The 23,842-nt window shown below is 39.8% G+C and overlaps 2 protein-coding genes across 2 annotated transcripts in view; one reads left to right on the top strand and one right to left on the bottom strand.

Annotated features, from left to right (window-relative positions):
- The first annotated feature begins 9,246 nt into the window (after positions 1–9,246).
- LOC145452765 (uncharacterized) lies at positions 9,247–14,042 on the top strand. The gene is made up of 3 exons (XM_080330918.1): positions 9,247–10,171; positions 10,326–11,374; positions 13,695–14,042. Exons 2-3 carry the CDS (start codon positions 10,601–10,603, stop codon positions 13,896–13,898), a joined length of 978 nt encoding a protein of 325 aa, XP_080187044.1. The 5' UTR covers positions 9,247–10,171; positions 10,326–10,600; the 3' UTR covers positions 13,899–14,042.
- A 2,773-nt stretch (positions 14,043–16,815) lies between these two features.
- The window catches only part of LOC145452899 (uncharacterized), a 268,123-nt gene continuing 261,096 nt past the window's right edge, over positions 16,816–23,842 (bottom strand). Inside the window, exons 17-20 of the mRNA XM_080331028.1 lie at positions 21,926–22,043; positions 19,765–19,924; positions 19,104–19,208; positions 16,816–17,554 (exon numbers count right to left, since the gene is read on the bottom strand). Coding sequence (XP_080187154.1) covers positions 17,433–17,554; positions 19,104–19,208; positions 19,765–19,924; positions 21,926–22,043 — 505 coding nt within the window. The 3' untranslated portion in view covers positions 16,816–17,432. The remainder of the gene's footprint in view (positions 17,555–19,103; positions 19,209–19,764; positions 19,925–21,925; positions 22,044–23,842) is intronic.

The following is a 23,842-nucleotide window of genomic DNA, read 5'->3' as shown; positions in this document are numbered from 1 at the left end:
CGCGAAAAGAGCTTTGAAATTCAGACTGTAACATATATATTTAGTAATATTAATCCGTCAACTGAAACGGAAATGCGTTTACTGTGAAGTCTGGTTTATTTATGAACGTGATTACGTCGTATGAGTAACCCAGGTTCAAAATATAAGCCAATATCGCACATTATGCCGTAGCAATTAATTTTAAAAGTCACTGTGTCCCTATCAGGGATGAAACAGTACTTGATCGCCTAACCAAACAGTTGATGTTGGGCCGTCAGACGGCCCGCTTCACGACTGGCCTTTTTACCACTGCCAGAAAAGCAGGTTATACTCTTATATGGAATATGATCTTCGGCACACGTAGTGTAGTAGGATTGAAATTGGTCTATAATATTGAAAATTGCATATATTGCTATTGATCATTCGTTCTCTCAGTCCACGAGATCAGATTAACTGGTAGCAGCGTTGAGGGAGCTGTTGACTTCAGATAGTAGGCGCAGGACTATTCCGAGCCTTTGGGGGAAGGACAATATGCAATGTATATATTCATGGTTGCGGTCGTCATGCGGCGGTCCTTTTCGACCAAGGTTTTATTTCGCAATACATTTCGCGAAGTCTCATGTTGGCCGAAACATCAGAAGTCTTGATGTGCCGTGGGTCAGAAATGGCTGGCGCTGAAATGCCTATTTATGTTAAAGCTGGTGAATATTCTATCTTGTGGCGCTGAGAGTACCCTTATTAAAAAGCAGACAACTACAGACAGTGAATCGCGCGAAGCGCGAAGAAAATTTTAAGTAGAATGTCTACATTTGGGAAAAAATTGTGGGGTCCTTCGAGCTCCTTTAGCCCTATCGCAGGAAAAACTATTTCACTAGGTTACGAATATTCATGATGCGACATTTCTGCCAAGTTATGATCGACCCATACAATTATCACAGAGCTCTACGGAATATCCATGGTGCATGAGGAATAAATTATTTCTGTTGACTTGTAGCTGGCTTCAATATCGTTGCAGTCACAAAACATACATGTTTGAACTTGAAGAGAGATTTGGAGGTACAGAACATTAATAGGCACTCGAGTAATATATTCTTGTTGAAATGTATCGGAATATTTTCGATAGTCGGTCGCCACTGGTAATCGTTAGTAACTATAGTAGAGAATTAAAAAGAACGTTTTGTATAAAAGTCATAGATCAGTGCTTCAAAACATATAAATCGTGGAGGTCCCGAACGGGTGAGTGTGAATTCGTCGAGTTCTGCCTTGATGCGTTTGGAATAAAACGCGGGATTACAATGTCGTACGCATACCAGTATAAAGATATTCGCCGAAACCCGTCTAGCTCACTTGAGCAGCTCCACCTTTTATAGGATCAGCGATTCGATTGTAATCGGTTTCGCGCATCCGTCGCCGACACGCGTAATTGAAATGATCCCACTTGACCAGAGATTGAGGCAATTCTCACCCGCCGTCATCGGAGATAAGACTTTATTCGCAGAGTGTGGTCGGTGTTGATATCAATGATATAGGGGAGCGCACGAAGACGCCATGCGGATGTATTACGTTGTGATTAGCACATACAGTATCTCTATGGTTCTTAATCGGGATTCAAAGCCCCAGGGCGTCACTATGCTAGTCAAGCGTTCAGCAGAAGTCAAGACGCACACCTGGGGTTGCATTTAAAACAAACAGTGTTTTAAAACACTTTGTTTAAAACATGTTTTAAACAGTGTTTAAAAAAATCCTTTTAACAAAATTCTTTTTTTAAGCAGTAAAATTATGCCATAATTGTGTCAATACTTTACAAAAGACATGTTTTATGATCCTGCGGACAATTACCACCCGATGTGGCCGACGTATATCGAAATGGGATGGTTCGAACCCACAGATTACTCGGTTCAACAGCAGTAGTACATATATTTCGTCAGAGAGGCTATTTTTACCCTATATTTTCAATTGTCAATGTCCATCCACTGTGACGTCACGTCACGTCAATTCAAAGTTCGTGACGTCATGGCTTTAAAAAACATTAAAAAAAACAACAACATGTTTTGAATTAGGGCAATGTTTTAAACATGCTTGTTTTAAATTGATTTTTGTTTTAAATGCAAACCTACGAACACCCGACTCATGAAGCAGAAGTCACAATGATTTGCGTTAAATACTCAAGTAAAAACTCAACTAGTCTCTAAGTCATAAAACAAATCTCTACCGCGTTACACATCTAATACATCATTATGAAGTATCGGAGGACAAAATGACCTGTGCATCAACATCAGTGTTGAAAGAACAGAACCAATAAAACACGATTTTTACACAAAACAAAATGATTTAGTGAATATTTTACTGCAGTCAGTGTGACGTCTGCTGTGGAATGTGTGTCTTGACTGCCAGCGAATTCCTGGTCTTCGTTTCAACCCCGGCCAAGAAGGACGGACACGGAACTTTTCAATAAGAGGCACGCACAATGAGCATTTCAAAATGAACCAAATGTAGCGCAAGGTAACTGGTAACGAAGTGGTGAATGCGAGGACAATAAAGTATCAGTTTATTATTGATTTCATCATTTCCAAACGCCACACGTCTGCGATACAATGAAAACATGGGAAGGTGTCGAAACGACTTGGAGTATATAGTCTTTGAAATCACCCAGCTTTTACCCTGGCGATGTATATCAGAGGCAAGCACACTGGATGGGCAGAAATAAGGGATAGCATAAAATGACTATTCAATTCATCATTTCATCAAAAATTTCATCATTTCAATAGACCACAAGTCTGCGATATGATGAACGACAGGAAGGGTCGAAACGACTAGGAGTAGTCTTCGAAGTCAGACACCCACTCGGGCCTAGGTGATGTAAGTGATGAAAAAGAATGACCAATAAGTCAATAGGCGAGGTTGATAGGTGATGCAAATGAATGACGAATATGTCAATAGGCCAGGTTGATATGTCAGATCGAGGTCCGGTAATTCTGAGGGCTGACTAGTGTTTATTCAGTAAAAGTTGCATGCATCCAGACTTGAATGTGAACTGGACTAGTGAATATTCTCGGCGACTGGTTGTGACATGTGCGGGCTGGCGAAGTCCATACGCCGGATATTAGTGGCTATTAATGAATCGCAAGTTTATATACAAATACAATTATGATATTTCAAAATCACGACAAAGGCTGGGACACTTTAAAATTTCGAGTAGCGGCAATATACTTGCTGTAAACGCACTTCAACAGTCTTGCCCCGTTTCCGGCATTCATAACTTGAGCACTACTCGAGCGAAAACAGTTTCATAATTAATATTTACTAAGACGCGTAGAGCATAAGAATTTACACCTGTCGGTATTAGAGCGCGATTGTTTCGAAAATCGTAGGCCGGATAACTTCAAGAAGAAACACATGAACAGGTGAAGACCATCGCAAGACGCTCAGTGTTACGACACAGAGTGCCTCTTCAAGCATGTCAATGACAGGATGAGGCCTAATATGGCGACGCGCTGTCAAGTTATGTATCTCAAGTCGAATAATCTTAACATTTCGTAATCTGGTTGGCATTGTTGCGCTTAAAGTGAATAAAGTAAGTCATATGCGTTATAGAATAATACAAGATGCCGACAGTACGTTCGTTCCACTAAATCTCAAAGGTACACATTGCGAATGACAACACACCGAACAGCCCCTGTCATGTATAACAATGCCATCGATCGGCGTGATCAATACCAGCTATGTTTGACGGAATGGGATAAGTTTTAATACGGCGCCAGACAAGCTTTTTGCTAAGCCTCGCACGGGAACAGAGCGCGTTGCAAAATAAATATCGGTTACACATCAAAAATACATGCTGTACTTTTGCGATTTAATCCGGGAAATGTCGTCATGAACACGCCTCTTTCGGTAGGTAGCCCACAATGAGCAGAGAGGATTTATTGCCCCCAATATTTCCAGATTAATGTATTTACGTGTCATTTCCGATTCGGGAATTGGAACCATAGAATGTGGCGGAAGTTTTTTAGATTTTTCCAAATCTTCGAAATACTTTTCGCTCTGAATAAGTGGTTCTCAACATTTTTTACATCATACCACCAATGTTCCCTCTAAGCTGCGCACGTGCGCAAATGCGCAGTGCTGAAACGGTCTCTGCGCACAGAAAATCTACGTTGCGCACAAAAAATCAGAAACGATGTTTTTTTTATAGTTGTTGCGCACTGTTGTCCAATGGACCACGCAGATGCGCAGATTCGTGAAAATTAAGATGGAACATTGTCAGGGCCAAATAGTGTTATCACTGAAGTCTGAAACCGAGGTACAAATGCGCCCCGCAAAGGTTATTGCGCTCCTTGAGGAAATTAGAGTTCACAATCACTTGCGCCTAACGGAAGATATCTTTTTAGTATGGCCTCGTACACGTGAGCGATACTGATATCATTTCAATAGCGCATTATTTTCTGGGAATAGCGAAATAACCTGGTTTAACAAAGTTATAAATAACAATGGGCTAGCTCGAAGTTAATTTGCGAGAAACTACCGAATGATAGTATTCTTCGCGGGGCATGAACATTGCGTAAGATTTACTCAGGACCGTAACTTTCGCACCCCAAACCCCCCAATTGGAGGGGCTGAGCTCGAAGGGGGTCCAAAGTTATTTCGAGAATTACCATAAATCATGTTTTTTTTTAAATTTTACAGGAATTTGTTTTCGCGCTACGCACGTTTTATTATTGTAAGATATCTGATTATTGGGTACCCTTTCCCTACAAAAAATAGGCATGATTTATAGAAATGGGCAGTTGGGCGTCGGCCATTACCGCACCATGACGCGCCAAGACATATGAAGGTAAAGGCTAAGTAACATGCGAATCCAAGAAGTGCGCCAGAACGATCAGCAGCGAGAAAACCTTGGGCGAAAAAGACTGCCCCGGTGCTGACCGAAAACTTCGATATATACAAATATATGTGTAATTGTCCATGTCCATGGGCGCCTAAATGCCTGGCGCCGAATGTTCCTGTCCTAGCGATCCGAGTCCCACAACAAGACAAATGCCATATCGAGGGAACATTATTTTCCAGTTAAGAAATACCAATCTGAAATCGTGTACGTCTTTTATTTTAGTACCTTTTGGCGATTTCAATATCTTTTGACATAGCAGATAGGGGGTCACGAAATAGCATCATGTAACGAAGTCATTATATCAACGGGCACGCCCGTTTTATTATTATTTAGAGGGCCTATCTATTCCAACACACCTCACTGGATCAGCTCTACCGGTAAATCTGATTGTGTGAGCAGGGAGACGAAAAAAATTGATAGCAATATATATGCAATTCCCGATCATATTGGCCGATGCAATCATGAATTATAGAATTTTTTTCGCGCTTCGCGCGTTTAGGGAAGCTACTACTAAATGGGCACCCAATGTACATGATAAGTACCGGAAGAAGCCTAGAGGAGGGTCTGGGGGGCGAAGCCCCCCAGTAGTTAGTTTTATCACCCTATTGGAGGGAGGTTACGCACTGTTGTCCGAGGTCCTGCGCAGTGAGTTGGCGTGTTTGCGCAGACTCTTGAAAAATTAGAGGGAACATTGCATACCACCTCGAGGTCTCTTGGTTGCGTTTCGCACCTGCGATTGACTTGGGACTCGGAGCCTTGTGACTTGGTTACAACTCTGCGATTAGCCCTGACGAGTGTCAGCCGAAAATATTTTGGTTCATTTCAATATGAAGATACCTTTTAATTGTATAGTTGTTTCTATTCTATCATAATTCTGAAATTCTCGGTCAACCGGCTTTACCGGGCGTCAGTTGCGGTACACAAATGCATGTTCTTTGTTAATTTAGTTGATTTATTATGACTCTCGAAGGCATCGTCTGTTCCGTATCCGAAAAATAATAGTTATGGTATACGGATAAAATTTGATGTACAATGTTCTTTCCAATTCTCTACTAGTTGCTGACAATTACCCCTGACGAGTGTCACCCGTAAATATTCAGGTTCATTTCAATATGAATATACCTATTCAAAATTTGATCAGGAATAAACTGTTTGAACGAATGGAAACCTGATGTGTCCAGGTGGAGAATATATTACAGATAATAAGAACCATGCATCTAATTAGCTTCTAGTCTACACTATCACTGGTTTACTTTTCACTGACATTGCTTTTATATTGATCTATTTATACTGAGAGGTTACAAATTCGTGCAAAACAGCGATATTTATCAAAATAATATAACAAATTATTACTTCTTCGTCCTATAACCGGACTTGGATAACTATCTTTCCCAAATTTGCTAGAATTAGAATTATAGCTACACAGTTTTGATCCAAATTAGATTAGAATTAGAATTAGTGAATCCGCGAAAACTTGAACATTGATTCACGCTCACCACATATCAACTCCTGGTTCATTCTCCTCGGCATGGGAATAGCAAGTGTATTTACAACAAGGTAGCCTCGTGTAGCACGGTGCAGCTCTCCCATTGCATTTACAGGAAACCCAGAAATTAGATTACAATTAAAATTATACCATGGAAACATTTCACAACTTATTATTAGTGTTATTATTAGGGCGAATTTTTGTAACTTTTGCAACCTTTTTTTACAACTTCTGACAGCTTCCTAAATACTCAGAAGCTATGTAGTGTGGTCTTTTAAGCTGTTTGGAGGGATCTTATATTTCAACTTTTTGCAACTTGTCATCATTTTTCCATGCAACCTTTTACAACTCTTTTCTGTTTTTCGATTTTTTATACAACCAAATTTTTACGGGAAATATTTGCTTGACTATTGCACTGTCGTTTAAATTTGTGGTCGTTTCTGATTTGACGTACATACAGGCTAGACCATTGGTTCCCAACGTGGGCGATATCGCTCCCCAGGGGGCGACTTGGCGGTCTAGGGGGGCGAAAATGACGAGGGGCGATAGGGGGCGAAAATGGACAAAGGGGGCGATAGGGGCGAAAATAGCGAAGGGGGAGATAAGGGGGCGATGACGCGTTAAAACGGCTATATTGGAGTCAAGGCGGAGAAATGACCTTTTTTTTAGTCAACCCACTAAAATTTGGTTGCAAAAGTGGAAAATTCGACTTCGAGCCGGAAAATTAAGCTTTTTTCGTTTTTTTGTTTTAGTTTACCCGCCGTTGATTCCAGTTTGTATGCCAATTTTTCGGGTGGCGACTGACTCTGAAGGCCTAACGGCCCCTCGTCGTCTCCCAGTCTATACTGCAATATTTGTTTCGTATACTTCTTTATTTATTGATGTGACGAATGAAAGACTATCTATCTACTATCTATCTATATCATAAAATTTGGGGGGCGATGATCGGTGTTAAACTTGAAAAGGGGGCGATGAGTCGAGAAAGGTTGGGAACCACTGGACTAGACCGCCGAAAATGATATTTATTGATTTTGTCTCCAACTTTAAGTTTTGCTACAGTGCCTTATTGCTGTAGAAAGATTCGACTATGTTATACCCTTATGATTTCAAGGAGCTTTTCCATAAATGAAACGTTTTAGTGCAAGTTTTGTGAAAATTAACGGCAACTTTTTACTGCAACTTTTGTGAAGGATAAGTACAACTTTCCATGGATTAGACTGTAACAAAAACTTACGCTAGTTATTATTGATCGACAGTTTTAAGGGGTAAGCTGTAGCCGTTTCCTGCCTTGTGCGCCCCGGATAAGAATGTGTTCTCTAGGATCGGATTTCAATGATCGCTATCGCTGCCTATATATTATCTCACAACCGATGCTTGTGTATATTTTTTCGGATCGACGAATCGGTTTCGTGAATAGTATAAATCTGATTGTATCAGGTGGTTTGTCTTTTCAAGTCGTCGATCGATGTTTGTCAATTTCGTATCTCGCGCATACTTGGGCGTAAGTCTCCAGCGGCGCCATACGTTAACCAAACTTTTTATTATTGGCGTACAAGTTGCGCGACTTGTATGAAAACATTGTTATCGCCGTGGAAGAGCTTGGCGCAAGTCGGTTTTGATATAGAGGCCTTCGCCGGCGCTAAATCGTACGACCCTCAAGCCTGTCACGCGTTATCCATAAGATTAGAAAGCACTTGAGATAGCCGTCGCCACGCGTATAAACAGCAGTTACCGGTTGATCTGGAATACAATACCGACCGACGATATTATCATCCCGACTGGTCAAGTCGAAAATGAAAACTTTGACAAGAGAGGCGCCGATCTAAATACTTATCGATATTGTCGATCAAGCCGGGAAAATTTCCACCTTTTCGCACTCTAGTGTGCTGTTACAAGCCATAATAGGTCTGCGCGCATGAAATCAATAAAATTGTAGTGAACCTTCGAGATAGACGAAGACAAAACATCCTGACAGCTTTCTAGGTCTTTACTAAAATTCGTCAACAATCAACTAAACAAGAATTTATAAAGCACGCACTTCGGAGCACAGATATCAGTAACTGGGGTAAAACAGAATAAACAGAGATACGTAAACTAGTCACAGCAATCAGCGTCTAGACACCAAGTGTCTTGAGAAATCACCACATTCGTATGTATCGTTTCGTTGCTGTACGAAGCAGCAGGCATATTTATTCACGACTGAAATATCAATGCTCTCCAACTAGACAATCACTCATTTACTTTTGTTGCAGAGTTGGGCAACTTTTTAGCATCTTCAAATCAGACTATCATTATCGAAATTCCATGCCGGTGACGTCATATTTTGTGATACGATTGTTGTTATACCATGTTGCTTCCAATTCTTTACTAGTTGTTGAGGGTTACACCTGACGGATTACAAATAAAATTAGAGCACGGAATCATTTCACAAATTATATTAGAAGTAGATTGAAGGGATTTAACTCTAATTAGGCGATGAGAATTATCAAGTTGTCAAGTCTCACTTGTTCGGCCGTCACCGGTTATATGATTTGTAGCTTCACCATAATGATCAGTTTGCCGGTTCTTTCGGAAAATTCCAAGATATAGATATATATGTTTTTTTAATATTTCAAGCAATAAAATATAATATATTTGTAACTTTAGTTATTTAAAATGGTGTGATAAATCCAAGTTAAACTTAATTGGTACTTATACTGATCATTGATATCGCATTCCCAGAACGATAATTCACCTTACAGTGCACATAAGTTTCAGTGTATACGGATATTTTGAGGTTAATTTACTTAAAGTGCTGCATCAAATACACACTGGGATGCTGGGTGCATTTCAACTTGACAGGTAGTATTGGCAATATCGGTTTAAATTGGAACAATACGTTGTGGAATGACAACGGGGCGACGAGATGTAGGCAATCTCCGTCATCGCTAACCCGCACATGAAAGAAGTTGATTTGTTGTTTTAAGATTCAAGTGGCCGAAACACTCTTTAAAACAAATGATGTGATAACTTTTACGATATTCAATGAAACAGTGTCGTAAGGGATGGAAGTAGTGGGCGAGATTAACTTGCCGTTACAGGGTCTTGATGATAACTGCTTGGTTGTTATTGATAACCAGAACATCATATGTGTGTGTGAGTACTGAGTATGCTCGCCACATATGCCGATGTGGTTTTATTGTGACACTTGAGATTATGAGCGAAGTACACTGTCTTTCAGAGTTTACATATATATTTGTAGCATTGACGTATCTCGAAATCATTAGCGAAGTAAAAAAATATGAATTTGAATAGGTTCTTCGAGGTAGAGAACTTCAATATACGATCGTAAAGTATATTTTCGGGCTTACTCCAATGTGAATATAATATTTAATATGAATTTAGAATCTCATTGAAGATAAAGTTTACTGTGATATACATTGTCGATCAAATTGTATAGTATAACGTGTATACGCGAGTGTGTGGTTGAAAGTTGTCAGAGTATAAGTCCGCGTATGAGTGCAATAAAGATAATTACAGAATCGCTTCCGTTAATCGGGTTTCTGCTGATTAGGAATCACTGCATTTCGATATCTGTGGTCCGTGGTGTGATCTGTTGTTGAGACGATTGTTGATATACAATGTTCTTTCCAAATCTGTACTGGTTGCTGACGATTACCCCTGACGAGCGACAGCCCAATCTGTTCGGGTTTATTTCAATAGGAATATACTATTCTGCTGAAAGCATTGTGTCTTTGAACGGCGTTTCCAAAATTTAAAAGACTATGCCCAAGTCGTGTCGACACCTTCCTATCTTTTCATTCGATCGCAATCTTGCGCTGGTTTAAAATGTTGAGACATCTAAATAAACGAACTAAACGCATAAATCACGTCACATTGACTTGTATGCATAATGCGTGAAATACATATGTATATTGCAATTGAACAATATCTTCATATTGAAATATACCCAGATGTTTTCGACTGTCACTATAGCTATTGGTAATCGCCAGCAACTAGTAAAGAATTGGAAAGAACATTGGATAACAACAAGATGTATATTGGAAAATGTATGAGGATAACTTGAAATCCAATTCCGTCTGTGAAATCCTGCATCGCCGTAACACAGCGCTAACTATGACGAATGTAGTCAATATCATGCATTCCATTGCTCCCAATATCTCTAGCCTATTTTCTTGACTCGATTGTGTCACTCATATTTCCAGGTAACGAAATAAGATCAATAAACACCGCGAAGCAGTAAAGAAAAAATGGCGGTATCACCTCGGGACCTCGCTCGATTTTACGCGGGCTCAATCCCATCTCCGCATCGACAAAGATCCGTTTCGGGCCAGCCGGACGCCCATGCTCTGTCGTTCCCGAAGATGGCCAATTTTTCGCAGTTCGACGCCAGCCGTTTTCAGGACGCGAATCTGACTATGCTGTTCCACACTTGGCTTCTGAACAACTTGCGCAGTTTTAACGCGTTATTTCCTAGCGCGGGGAGTCAGAATTTATTTAGTTTCCCTTCCCTGTCAGCGGTTTCCGGACAGCACAAACATGATTTTATTCTTAACGACTTGCATCAGAAATACAAAAAGTTCTTTTCTGAGTATGAATACTCTATAAAAGATAAAGCGTTCGCTCGCCACCCCGTAATTAATGATATAAATAGCACCAACACTAAATTATTCCCGATTCCACAACTATTACCACCCTTTCCATATTTCCATAACCAGTCTCATCTTTGTTTATCATCGCCACCGACACAAACCTTGCACCCATCTCCATTCCCGGGCCCGTTTCCGACTCTACCCAGTCAAAAACTGTCTCCCAAACTAGAAACAATTCCCACAACAACAGTTCACCATCAAGGCTCGTTCCTAAAGGAAGAAGCGAATTCGCCGGGGACGTCACTAGCGACAGACGCCCTGAAAGATAAGAAGACTCACAAGTGCATGTACTGCGGCAAATTATATTCAAGAAAGTATGGGTTGAAGATTCATATAAGAACTCACACAGGATACAAACCTCTAAAGTGCAAAGTAAGAATAGATTGAAATTCCTGTTCTGTTTTCGGCTTAGTTTTATTATTGATTCCGCCATTTCCAAACACTGCAACATAGCGATAAAATGAAAAGATTGGAAGGACTCGAAATGACTTGGAGAAATAGTTCAATCAGACACCGCCTGGTAGTGCGGAGCGGATGGACAAATTCTCTGGTCCTACTCCTACCCATCCTGTTTTTAAAGCTCTGGTCCGACCAGTAAGCCGGGTCGTAGAAATGACCATGATCTTATCCGAAAAACTCCTAGGGTGTTGAATATTGATTGAATCAATGCAAACAGGTCATTAAAACTCAAAGATCAAACCCAACCCTTATTTGAAGTAATTATGTCAACTTGGACTTAGCATGCGACTTATTTCCGATAACGTTTCACTTTACCTTTTGATTGGAGGGTGGAAGATCGTATGACTTTCATATTCTTAATAAAAAGTACTGATCCGAACCCGGCCAGATATCCAATCCGACTCCGGTTCATGCTCCACCTTACCACCTGAGGATTGAGCACAGAGTTGAACAACTAGAAAATTTTCAGTTTTTCTAATTTTTATTAGAATAAAAGCAACACTGTTTTTTTTTTCAAATTAAGTTAGAATAAAGAATTGCTGAATTCTCGACGACGTGGGCATTGAATCAGGTTCAGTTCATAGCAAATCGAATTCATTCTGACAAGTACGAGAATTATCTCTACGCCGAGCTTGGCATGTTTTGCACTATGCAGTTCTCCTGTAGCGTTTTCAATAAAATGGTAAATTCGATTAGAATTAAAATGAGATTATAACAACATTTCACAAAGCCGATTAGAATTCGATTACCGGCATTTTGCTCAAATTAGACAATTAGTATTCTCTAGTTACCCAAGTCTGCTGTAAGTCCGGTTTTGTAATATCAATTTCATCAATAATTCCAATGCCATCGAAACGCCGCAAGGCTATAGCCGATAAAAAGAAAATTTGAAGATAGCTCCGGTCGTGACGCTATCTTTGTATTACGATATGGAGCGCGGTACTGTATTTCACGAAACGCCTGCTTGGTAATATTTCTATGTCCTCTGGTAGCAGGATGTAAAAATTCTCAGCATTGAAAATTTTCGATTTCGATCAGAATCGCAGCCATTTTCCCTATAAGTCCAACAGCAGTGTTGACATTTTGCGGATTTCTCTAAATCTATATTTCCCGAAGTAGCTGACTTGTAGTATTGTGACAAGGGCTGGGCAAAATCGAGTACCTGAGTGATTCGCTTCGAGTCGAGTATCACTCATTACGACGTGATACCATAATTTACTACGTCAAAGTTCAAATATGTACCTTCTATGGCACCACAAAGAATATAATGCCTGTTATCCATCACACTAAAGATACTTTTGGTATTTCTTCGACCCTACCGATTTCATTGAACATTGTTACAGTTGGTATGGGTGGATCATGCATGACTTCGGAAATGTTTTTTCCAGTAACGGTCGTAGTTTTGTACAATATGTTTCGGATGCTGTGATACTCCCAATCAAGGTTTCAAAGTTTCCACTATGGAAAACAGTATCGAAACCATAATTCTCGTAGATAGAATAACTTTCAATAGTGAGGAGCGTATAATTTGAGTACTCGAAAAAATCGTCATTTGCTACTCGACTCGAATCATTAAAATAATTACTCGATTCAGACCCGAGTACTCGAATTATTGTGCACAGCCCTAATTGTGACTAGGGTTGCATCTTTTAAAAAATGGTGTTTTCAAACACTTGGTTTAAAACATGCTTCAAACAGTGTTTTTTTAAAGAATGCCATTTTGTAAAAGTTGTAAAAGTATGCCATAATTGCGTGGAAAACAGGCAGCATGTTGCCTATGGATGATTTGCACCCCACATAGTAGACTTACACGGTATGGAATTGTTGAAATAGTCGAAAAATTTGTCGCTTCAACATTTATAGCACGCATCTCTTACATCATTGGTGCGAGACTAACGTTATGATGATGATGACCGCCGACCGTAAGATTGCTACATAACGATGCAGTCCTGGTCAAAGCTATTTTGGTCTTTTCGTCATGGGTCGGAAAATTTTCAACAAAGGAGCCATATGTATCGTATATTTTCAATTCTCAATGTCATTCCACTGTGACGTCACAATTAAAGATTCGTGACGCCATGGCTAAAAGCGCACAAGGGCCATGATTTAACCATGTTTGTTGTAAATTGACTTTTGTTTTGAATTAAACCCTATATATTATCTTGATACTGCAATTGACAAAAAAATATATATATCGTTCTATTCACATGTAACCCGCATGCTACATACACAGGTATGCGGACGACCGTTTGGAGATCCCAGTAACTTGAACAAACACGTTCGACTCCACGCCGAAGGAGACACCCCGTACAGATGCGAGTTTTGCGGAAAAGTTCTCGTCAGACGCCGTGACCTGGAGCGCCACATTAAATCCCGTCACCCGAACGCGGTGGAAAAGATTGAAATGTTTTCAGACTCTTGGAAGATTACAACGTGACGCTGGCAGCTTGCAGACTGGACTTGTGCGGCGACATAGGCTACCGTTCGTTAATATTTTCATTCTATGTCATCAAAAAGCAAACGCTACCGAAGGTTTAGTAAACCCTAAATAGAAAAATCCAGAGCATGTCTCAAGGGAATCGTTTTTTGATGGCAGACCCCGTCTAGTTTTGGTTGTGCGTACACCCAGAAGTCGATAACTAAAATAGTCATGACGTCAAGCAAAACTCGATTCCGATTCCATACCTAAAATAAGCTAAATAGTAACTAGACTATAGTGAAGAGGCCTTTGTGCAGTAACACAGATTTATTCAACTCAGAAATTTGTGCACTCCAGCGGAGACGATACAGACATTGTGACAACGGTATGCAGGCTTCACTCTCGTACATCCCAAATATCCAGTTATCTACTCCAACAACTCTCCCCAGAATGCAACACATAATCACTCAAGCATCTCACCGGTGTCAACTGATATAGGGGGCGCAGGAGGGCAGCTAAACAATGCATACAACAGTTAGTCATTGCCAAAGGACAATATGGTTTTGTGGTTTCTTGACTATGCAGTTCAACTGTCCTTTCACAAACCCTAGACCAGGGGTGTTCAACGTTTTAGCCATTGACGGCCGCATTTCCACTACTGATGTAGCCAACGGCCGCATTCCAGGGCATATAGTCGTAATGAAATATCTGGACGCCAAATACCCATGTTGAAGTGTCTGTGGTCATTTGCGGTGAACTCCGGACTAAGGTATTTTATGATATATGCTTACTATACGCACCAAAGTCGCGATTGGTGACTGCGTGGTCATGCTACGGGGCCGCCCATAGTCGCGCGAAGCGCTAAAAAAAATTCAAATTCAGTCATGATCTTCGTCAATGTTATTAGTTGTTTATATATTACTATCAAACATATATCCTTTCGTAACCCATGTGATCAGATTCACTGGTCAAGTTGATGGAGGGGGTGTTTCATAAAATTTTGGCTTTTAGGGCAAGTTGTAAATGATGATGCGTCTTCGGTGGGCTAATTGTTATTTGTCACTTTGTTGCATGCCGTTATTTCTTGACCTACCACCAGGATTATCGGTATAGTGAGGATTGCGAGTTTGTATTTCAATATGGGGCGAATCTGTACTGTTGGCGCTGATTGGAAAGATCGCGACTATATATTAAAATCCAAAAATGAGGTTTCATTGAAAATTTCAAGATCAGTTAAAATCTCTCAAGAAATCGGGAGTCAATCCGTCAATTTAAATTGAATATCGACGGCCGCCAACACATACTCATTTAATTACGTGTCCACGGCCGCACAAATTTCCTTCTAGGGCCGCAAGGTTGGCCACTCGTGCCCTAGACTATACAAAACGGACTCCAGTTTATGGAGTCACGCAATAATAGATCTTTGACTCGATTGACAGTTGTTGTGGCAGAAGAAACTATAATAAACTTTATTGAACAGCAAATGTTGGTTATGGTCTGTGATTTGTGTTCTATGGCGAGTGCTAATAGCATTGTGGCTGGTATAAATGGGCAGCTAAAGACGTAGCACATTTTGGGGCCTTTTGGCAGGTAGGCTATTTCATCAACGTAAATGTATCCGACAAACTTTACGAAAGTTCTACAAGAGAGAACGCTGACGCTGAATATTAAAGCAGTCAGCACTGCTTTACTCGAGTAATATTGTCTCTAGTGTCTTGCGAACTTGAATATTCATTCCATCAATGGTCATCGGATATTATATACATGCGATCCGATTATCTACCTTAAGTAAGCATTGGGCGTGGTTCTTATAGGGAACCTTGATCTATAGATCCTACGTGCAATAGCCTACGAAAACACGACTACCTGAGTAGGCCTGTTCTTGAAAAGTAAAAACACGTATGCGATACTGATATTGTTGAAGGGGCGATGTGTTTCAAGGCAACCAAAATGTCCTCATTTTTCTGGCAATCCGTCCTTTTTTATTACGTTGATCGTTGAGCGAGCACACATAGCACACCCAAAAAGGTCATATCGAACAAAATATCGCATGATAAATAGGTTACAATGTTATTGACCCGAAAGATGACTAAAACATGGTCCACTCAACGAAAACTGGACACGACGACTCGGAAAAAATGGCGTTATTTAGTGAGCCTAAACGCGGCCAGAAATTTTCTTGCGGATATTCCGTTTTGGTGTCTGTAAATGTTCCTTGTGAAAAGTGTCCTCTTTCGTCGGATCTCAAAGCACGGTCGCCCTAGGTTATTACAATATAAACATATTCTTCAATTGACATTGAGGTTCTGTGCCTCCAAGAACTTCCTCTAATATCGTATATCCCATTGACGATTAATCAAAACACACGATATCTATATGATTGTTTATTAGAATACTCATGTCCCAACTCACTGCAACTGACTACATCATATACAGGAATACAGCAATATGGAATCGAGCTAGAATGCTTGAAAATTACACGATGTATATAGAATACACATTCTAGACGTGGTGAACATATGTCGAAATATTCTACGCACTTGCCGCTTGCCAGATTGTTCAAAAATAAGGTTTTCTTTTAATTTCACCGGTTATTATATAAAATCGTTGTAGTAGTTAAGAAAACACTGCACTCCAAATTTTTCTCAATTGCAACCTGTATGAGCGGAGCTATTAGAGTTCGATAAGTTCGCCATTATCTAGCTTTGTCATTCAAATTTTGCTGGTTACACCTTGAAATTGTTACGTTGTCTCAAAAACGATGCATAACAAATTTGGCCTAATTCCAACCGGCACGAGCGAAGTTTCCGGGTAGAGAGTTTTGGGTTTTAATTAGTAGTATTTACTGTTAAAGAATCGCACCAATATCTCCACTGTTGGCCAAATTTGTTATGCATCGTTTTGTGAGACAACTTAACAATTTCAACAATTTTTTTAATAACTTCACAATCTTGTAGATGTAATAGCTTGTCTTTTACTCGTTGGAATTGAGCCAAATTTGACGTTCAGCGTTTTTGTAACCAACCTAACAAATTTATTGAACAACTAATATTTTAATTTCTTTTTTCAAAAACTCAAGCACAGCTTAGCAGGTTGCTATAGTGAAGGTAATTGAAAATGTCTTCAGACATTGATACTACAGTAATGCAAGCGTGCAGATGAGGATTTCAGATTGCCAGAATGTGCGGTCCTATACGCTCATTATATCACATTACAGTATAAATTGCGCATCCCATTGTAGATTGTGTGTTGAGTGGGTGAAAGTCATAGAACGGCTGATTATGAATAGAATAATCAGCGTACTCGGGTCAAACCGGAGGGATCCGCAGTGGAAAATAGCATCGAAACTATAATTTGCGTTTATAACTCTTGATGGACAGGAGCGCATAATTTCGGTACTAGAACGAATCATTTTTCACTACTTAACTGGAATTCTTAGAATTAATACCCCATTCAGATTCGAGCACCCGATCACTATTGTGTCTATATCTGAAATCCGTGTAAAATTGTAATAGATATGCGTGGTCATCTATTTCCACTCAGTTAGTAGTCTTAAGGTGTCAGAAGGTCGATTAATCTCTCCACGACTTGCCCGGGCTGGTCGTATATCGTTCCGAGATAGCTGCTGCAGTCGCTGACGTAGTCGATGGTCCTGCACGCGAACTTTGTGGCGGCTGTGACAAAAAGGGTGTATATAAGCTGCGATCAACTGAAAAATGGTTTCGCGATTTACCTCCATTTCATAGGCAATGCTCTGTTTATGGTCCGAATTTCATATTTGAGAATTCTCTCATCAACATTCATAAACTTATTTGCCATCAAATTACCCGTTAAGATTGCTAGCATTCTGGTTGCAGTTTGTGATATCGCAAAAGATCGGGGGCGTGAAATTTTTCACTGGCATACAAGGGGCGTGACTAAGAAAGTGTGATAACCCCTGGTCTATTAGTACTGGTACTTGAAAATGCGGCCAGAAACTGGTAAAAGTGAAAAAAATTAGTATATTATGGATGCAAAGCATTCGAATTACACCGAGCAGAGTTGTAAAAAGAGGGTTTTTACCTCGAAACTGAACAAACAGTCGAGAAAGTGATTTGGACTCGGACTCGAGTCATAACACCAGGGATGTAATGACTCGAGTGTGACACGAGTCACGATTCTGTGGTGACTTGATTTTTTTTTTCAAATGCTTGATTTTTGTATTGACTCGACGTGAACTCGAGTCATTGCGCGTGACTCGAACCAAGTCACATGATTCGAAACCAGGACGGCCAAGACAAACAATTCGTTGTAACTTCGAAGAATAGTAAAAGTCACCACATGATTGGTGTTTCGTATATCAGTCCTGATACTTGGAGAAGAGGATTAGAAACTCTTAGGACCGAGAAAAATTACGCAATATGAATGTAAGCCATTCTGTATCACGCGGGCAGAGTTGGGTATGATCGCAACATATATGCCACCACGATTGAGATAGAATTTTTATTGAACATATCACGTCCAAGCTAGTCATGTCTGACTAGTAGCTCATTTTGAAGTTATTCTGGAATCGTGGTTATGTATATTATATCAAATATAGATTCCGTGCTGAGGTTTCAATTCCTTCGTCGTGACGGATTAGAAGAAAACTTTTTACCTCAAACCCCAGCAAAACATCTCTAAGCGGCTATGTTTGTATCAGTAAGCTATTGGCCATTAAACGACTTTGCACACTAATATATTTTATCTCATACGCCATTATGTTTGATGTGATTCCAGGAGATTTAGCAGTTATGAAGCGAAACTGCCTCGCGACTGCCTTAATTTAAAAAAAAATCAAAATGGGTTATCAATCATTTTTCAAATTTAACGGTATCGCGGGCCCCCTGAAAAAGCTTTGCGGACCTTTAATTGAAAACCATTGACATGTATCCGATAAGTAGGATAGAAACATCAATACTGTTACTATTTTTTCGAAATTACAATGAAATGACGTCATAGTCGCGAGTCATATGACTTGGTCCGGGTCATGCACAAAGTCGAGTCAATAAACAGACTCAAATCAAGTCATTTTCCGCATTTCGAGAACGTGACTCGAGTCAAGTTGTAACGACTACAGTCGCGATTATTGGTGACTCAAGTCATTTTTGACAAAAATCGAAAATGACTCGAATCGAGTCGCGTCAACGAAAAATTGTGACTCGAGTCCAGCTCGAGTCGAGTCACTGCAACCCTGACTTATACCTTCGAATTTGGCGGTGTCATCATCGGGAAAAGCCGCCACCACCGCAAATACCCCGTCCGGTCCCAAAAAACCATTGATTGTTCCTTCGAAAGCTTTGAGTTGTCCTGAAAATAAAATAATACGCAAAGCATCATTAATCAATATTCTTTTGGCAAATCTCACGATGTTCCGCTTTGAAAGATGCGATTTAACTTGTTAGCGTGCAGGCTTGGAAAACTACAAAATTACAATTGTTTAATTAGACTAATTAGAGCGAAATGTTGGCAATCTAATTCTAATTTAATTTGTGAAATGATTCTTTTTTGTAATGATATTCCTAATCTATTTCGGCAAATGTTTTAATTTTCATTGTAACCTAATTTCTGGTTTTCCCTGAAAATGCTCCATGAGAACTGAATGATGCGAAACGAGACAAGCTTCCTGTGCGGACATTTGCCGTTCTCGTGCTCATGAGAACGAAATCTCATTCGATATGAGCTGGGCTTAATTCAATATCTCAAGCTTTCACCAATTCGGTAATTTCAATTCTAATCTAATTGAAAAAAATGTGTGGCTGAAATTCGAATTTTATTCCAAATAAACAAAAAATAGAAAATCTTCTAGTTGGCAAAGTCTGTTAGTTAAAGCCCTGCGCTCTACACATAATTATATATGACTTACCTGCGTCTGCTACAATAACATCAGTTTCACTTTTCGCCAGAATATAAATCATGGCAGTCTTGACGGAAGCTCTTGCATTAGGCGTACGGTAAGCAGCGTAATTTGAAATGCTTAAAATTCGAATTTCAACCTTTTCGCATGTCCGCTCGGCGTCATCAATCTGTTAGACAGTACATTACAGGATATTGAAAATGCGCTACCAGAACCAAAACTTTTCAAAATGCGCAACTAGGACTAGAACTAGAACTCGCAAGAGAACTAGAACTAATCACTATTCAAAATGTACACCTGGAACTAGAACTACATGCTTTTCAAAATGTTCAACCAGAACTAGATTGACTCACGTTTAAAAATGCGTAACAGAACTACATGCTTTTCAAAATGTGCAGCTAGAACTAGAACTATTCACTTTTCAAAATGGACAACCAAAACAAGAACTATATACTTTTCAAAATGTGTAACTGCATCTAAAACTACTACTAGAACTAGTCACTTGTCAAATTGTGCTACTAGAACGAGAACTACACACTTTTCAAAATGAGTAACTAGAACTAGAACTAGTCACTTGTCAAATTGTGCTACTAGAACGAGAACTACACACTTTTCAAAATGAGTGACCAGAACTACAACTACTCACTTTGGAACTACTCGTTTTGCAAAGCGCACATCTAGAACTAGAACTACTCACTTTTCAAAATGGACAACCTAAACTGGAACTATATACCTTTCAGAATGTGTAACTGGAACTAGAACTACTTACTTTTCAAAACTCGCAATTGTGAGCCAAGACGGGTGCCCAGACATTTTCGATTCTCGTACTTATGAGAATAAACCCTCACGAGAAATTCAAGATGAGTTGAAGTGAACTTGAATTTCGCGTATTTCTTCCTAATTTGGAATTTATTTCGATTACCAAGTTTTTGAAGAACTGTGTAGCTATAATTCTAATTTTAGCCTTAGGTGGAAAAACAGAAAATTTTCCAGTCCCCTCAACTGGCACAGTTACACTGAACTAGGGGTCACCAACTCAAAACGGGTCACGGACCACTTTTTCAAAATTCGTAGAGGCCTCGGGGCGTAAGAATGCAATATAGGGACAAAATAAGCCACGCCGTTTAGCAACGTTTTCAAAACTTTATTTCAGTACAACGCTGTGCTCTCTGTAATATTTCATTGAAGAAATGCAAATACTAAGCTGCGTACGTGCGTAATTTCGCAGTGCTGACACGGTCTCTGCACACAGATAACCTAAGCTGAGCACAAAAAATTCGAAGTGATGACCTTTAAAAATTAGAGGAAAAATTTCTTTTCTGCGACTAAGGGGTATATAGCGGAGATATCTCCTCGTGAAACTTGAACTTTCTAAGCGTCTCGTTCTTGGCAGTGTCTGGACTATAGCATGTCGTGACAAAGTGGCTTTTCAAAAATTAATTTTTCTTTCAAATTGTACTGGCTACTTGATAAAGTTGTTAGGCTACCAAAAAAAACTGCACAACAATTTTGGCTCAATTCCAACCTATAGAGGCAGGCATTGCTATAAGAGAGAAAAAGTTTATGAATTAGTTAATTAGAATAAACATATATTTTTTTTTTCAAATTTTAATAGCTCCTCCATGAAATTGCTGGGTTGTCTGAAAAAATGATGCACAACAAATTCAACTCAATTACAACCAGTAGAATCGAAGTTAATGATGTTCGAAATTTAGGATTCCAAATCATAGATCTTCGAAGAATTTGCGATCACGGTAAATAATATTTTTCTAACTCTAAAATTTTGTACTATAATAACTTCAAATCAACTGGTTGGAATTGAGCCAAATTTGTTGTGCATTTTTTTCAGACAACCTTACCATTTCATGGGATAGCAAGTTAAATTTGAAAAAAAGTTATTTTTGAACAGCCCTAATGTCCAATCATATTATCGGATTCTAGTGATATTGACGTTGGGCACGGAGAACAGCTTATTTTGAAATAATAAACAACAACAATAATTTGAAACTGAAATCAATATCAGCATTTTAAAAAGATTTACTTAACATGCTCTTGAAATATCAAATCACATCGCGGGCCGCAAAACAAGAACTTGCGGGCCGCGTGTTGGTGTCTTGGTGCCCCTGCACTAAACTGATAGTAATGAGACGGGTATTAACGAATTTCTTACGGCTGTGAACAAATCAGTATCGTCGTAACCTTTGTCCAATCCTCCTCCGGTTGAATAGATGTTGATGGCAATTCTCGACTTTGACGCGTCTTGCAGATTATTGTAGGTGCATATGAACCTTATAAAAACATGATGGAATATGTTACTAGGAGAGACTCTTCGGGGTTAGTCACCCTAGTCACAATTTTTTGGTGACTCGACTTGACTCAAGTCATTTTTTTCAAATACGTCAAGTGACTCGACTCGAGCCACTTGAAGCGAGTCAAAACTAAAAGTCTCGACTTGTGACTCGGAACCGTATACCTTGGTTACAACCAGGGCTGTGGAGTCGGAGTCGGAGTCGGTGGAGTCGGAGTCGGAGTCTGGGTAATTTTCGCTTGATGGAGTCGGAGTCGGAGTCGGAGTCGTGAAAACTATAATAGCTGGAGTCGGAGTCGGAGTCGGAGTCGGTGGGAAAATACTGACTGGAGTCGGAGTCGGAGTTTGTGAGAATGACCCTGACTTCGACTCCGACTCCGACTCCAACTTCTCTATCATGAAAACATTTGCTTTCAAAGAATTTTCAATATAATTTTTATGTACCACCAATCACTGTTATTAATAACCATACAGATCACGTGCGGCAAGCCCATGGCACGCAGGCCAAATTTGGCACACGGGAAGGTTAGGTGTGGCCTGTGAGGTAATTCTCGAAATTATTTATGACATCAGGTACAATTGCAAGGCCAACCAAAATTTGATTAGCATGACCGCGAAATTTGATGATGACTAAAACAACAGTTCTGACGCATTGACGTATCCAGGGGCCAGCCACATTTATCCCAGATCTTCGTATATGACCATAAAGTAGAATGTTTCATAGCTGATTTATTTGACTTGAAAATTTTCTCTGTACTTCGCGTGATTCATTGTCACTAGATTTCTTGCATTCAGTAGGCCTATTTGAGCCCCCTTCTGAAAATTATAAATACATATTATTCACAGAATTGAGTCTAACTATATTCCCAAAAAGGAGATACGGCTTCGCTTGTGCACTCGCAGCGATATCGTCGACAAAACATTTGCACAAAATGATAGCCCAGCAAACACAGAACCGTAAAAAAACCTTTCGGGATGGTTTCGAATGGTTATTTTAGGGTTTCGATTTTTATGTTTCAGAGGTATGTTTAAAAAACGTAGGAAAAATGATCTTGAGGATCAAATTATTCTGTATGAATTCGAATTTGGTGGTAAGTATTCTGATGTGGGAAGCTATTTGATAGAGTGCTGCCATCAGTATAAATTCGTGTTACTTGGTCGAAAACCTTATTTTCTGATTTACCGTCATCATTATATACAGCCTATATTCATTGTCTCGTGAGTCTCGTCTGTTTCGCTAGCTGAGCATGAATTCCAGTTTTATTCCGAGTAAATATAACTAAATAAGTCGAATGGGTGCACTTAACTGTACGTGGTTATCCGAGCGTGACTTCTAGATTATTCTGGAAATTTGAACCGCGCTTCGTTCGCGGGATGACTGTTTCGGAATGTGGTTGTAGTTGTGTATGTTAAATTCTGGAAGCTGGAATTGCGACTGGTACCGGATGTGGGTAAAAACTAGGTGTACGGTACATATAGTTGAGCGAGTAATATGCTATTTTGAAGGAATACCCTGTAGTTTATGACTCCGAGAGCTGTTTGACTTGCTGCAAACAGTTCGAAAATTACGTCTATTTCGGTGGCTGTAATAGTATTGATTACCAGTGAACCCGGCCCTCGGTGAACCCGGCCCAGTGAACCCGGCCCTTGGTGAACCCGGCCCTCGGTGAACCCGGCCCTCGGGAAATTTTGTATTCAGGATTGAGTAAGCGGGGAAGATAACGCGACGCTCACATCAATATCCCACCTCCGGTAACCCTAATATCCCACCTCCGGCCA

This window comes from Botryllus schlosseri, chromosome 12 (genome assembly GCF_051294905.1).
Source record: "Botryllus schlosseri isolate E-star chromosome 12, Bs_hap1, whole genome shotgun sequence".
Taxonomy (NCBI): Eukaryota; Metazoa; Chordata; class Ascidiacea; order Stolidobranchia; family Styelidae; genus Botryllus; species Botryllus schlosseri.
This window is presented reverse-complemented; position numbering and strand designations above follow the sequence as displayed.

Coding starts and splice junctions, on each gene's coding strand:
- LOC145452765 (XM_080330918.1), top strand. CDS start 10,601: ATGGCGGTATCACCTCGGGACCTCGCTCGATTTTACGCGGGCTCAATC. Junction 11,375..13,694: donor ACAAACCTCTAAAGTGCAAA/GTAAGAATAGAT, acceptor CTACATACACAG/GTATGCGGACGACCGTTTGG.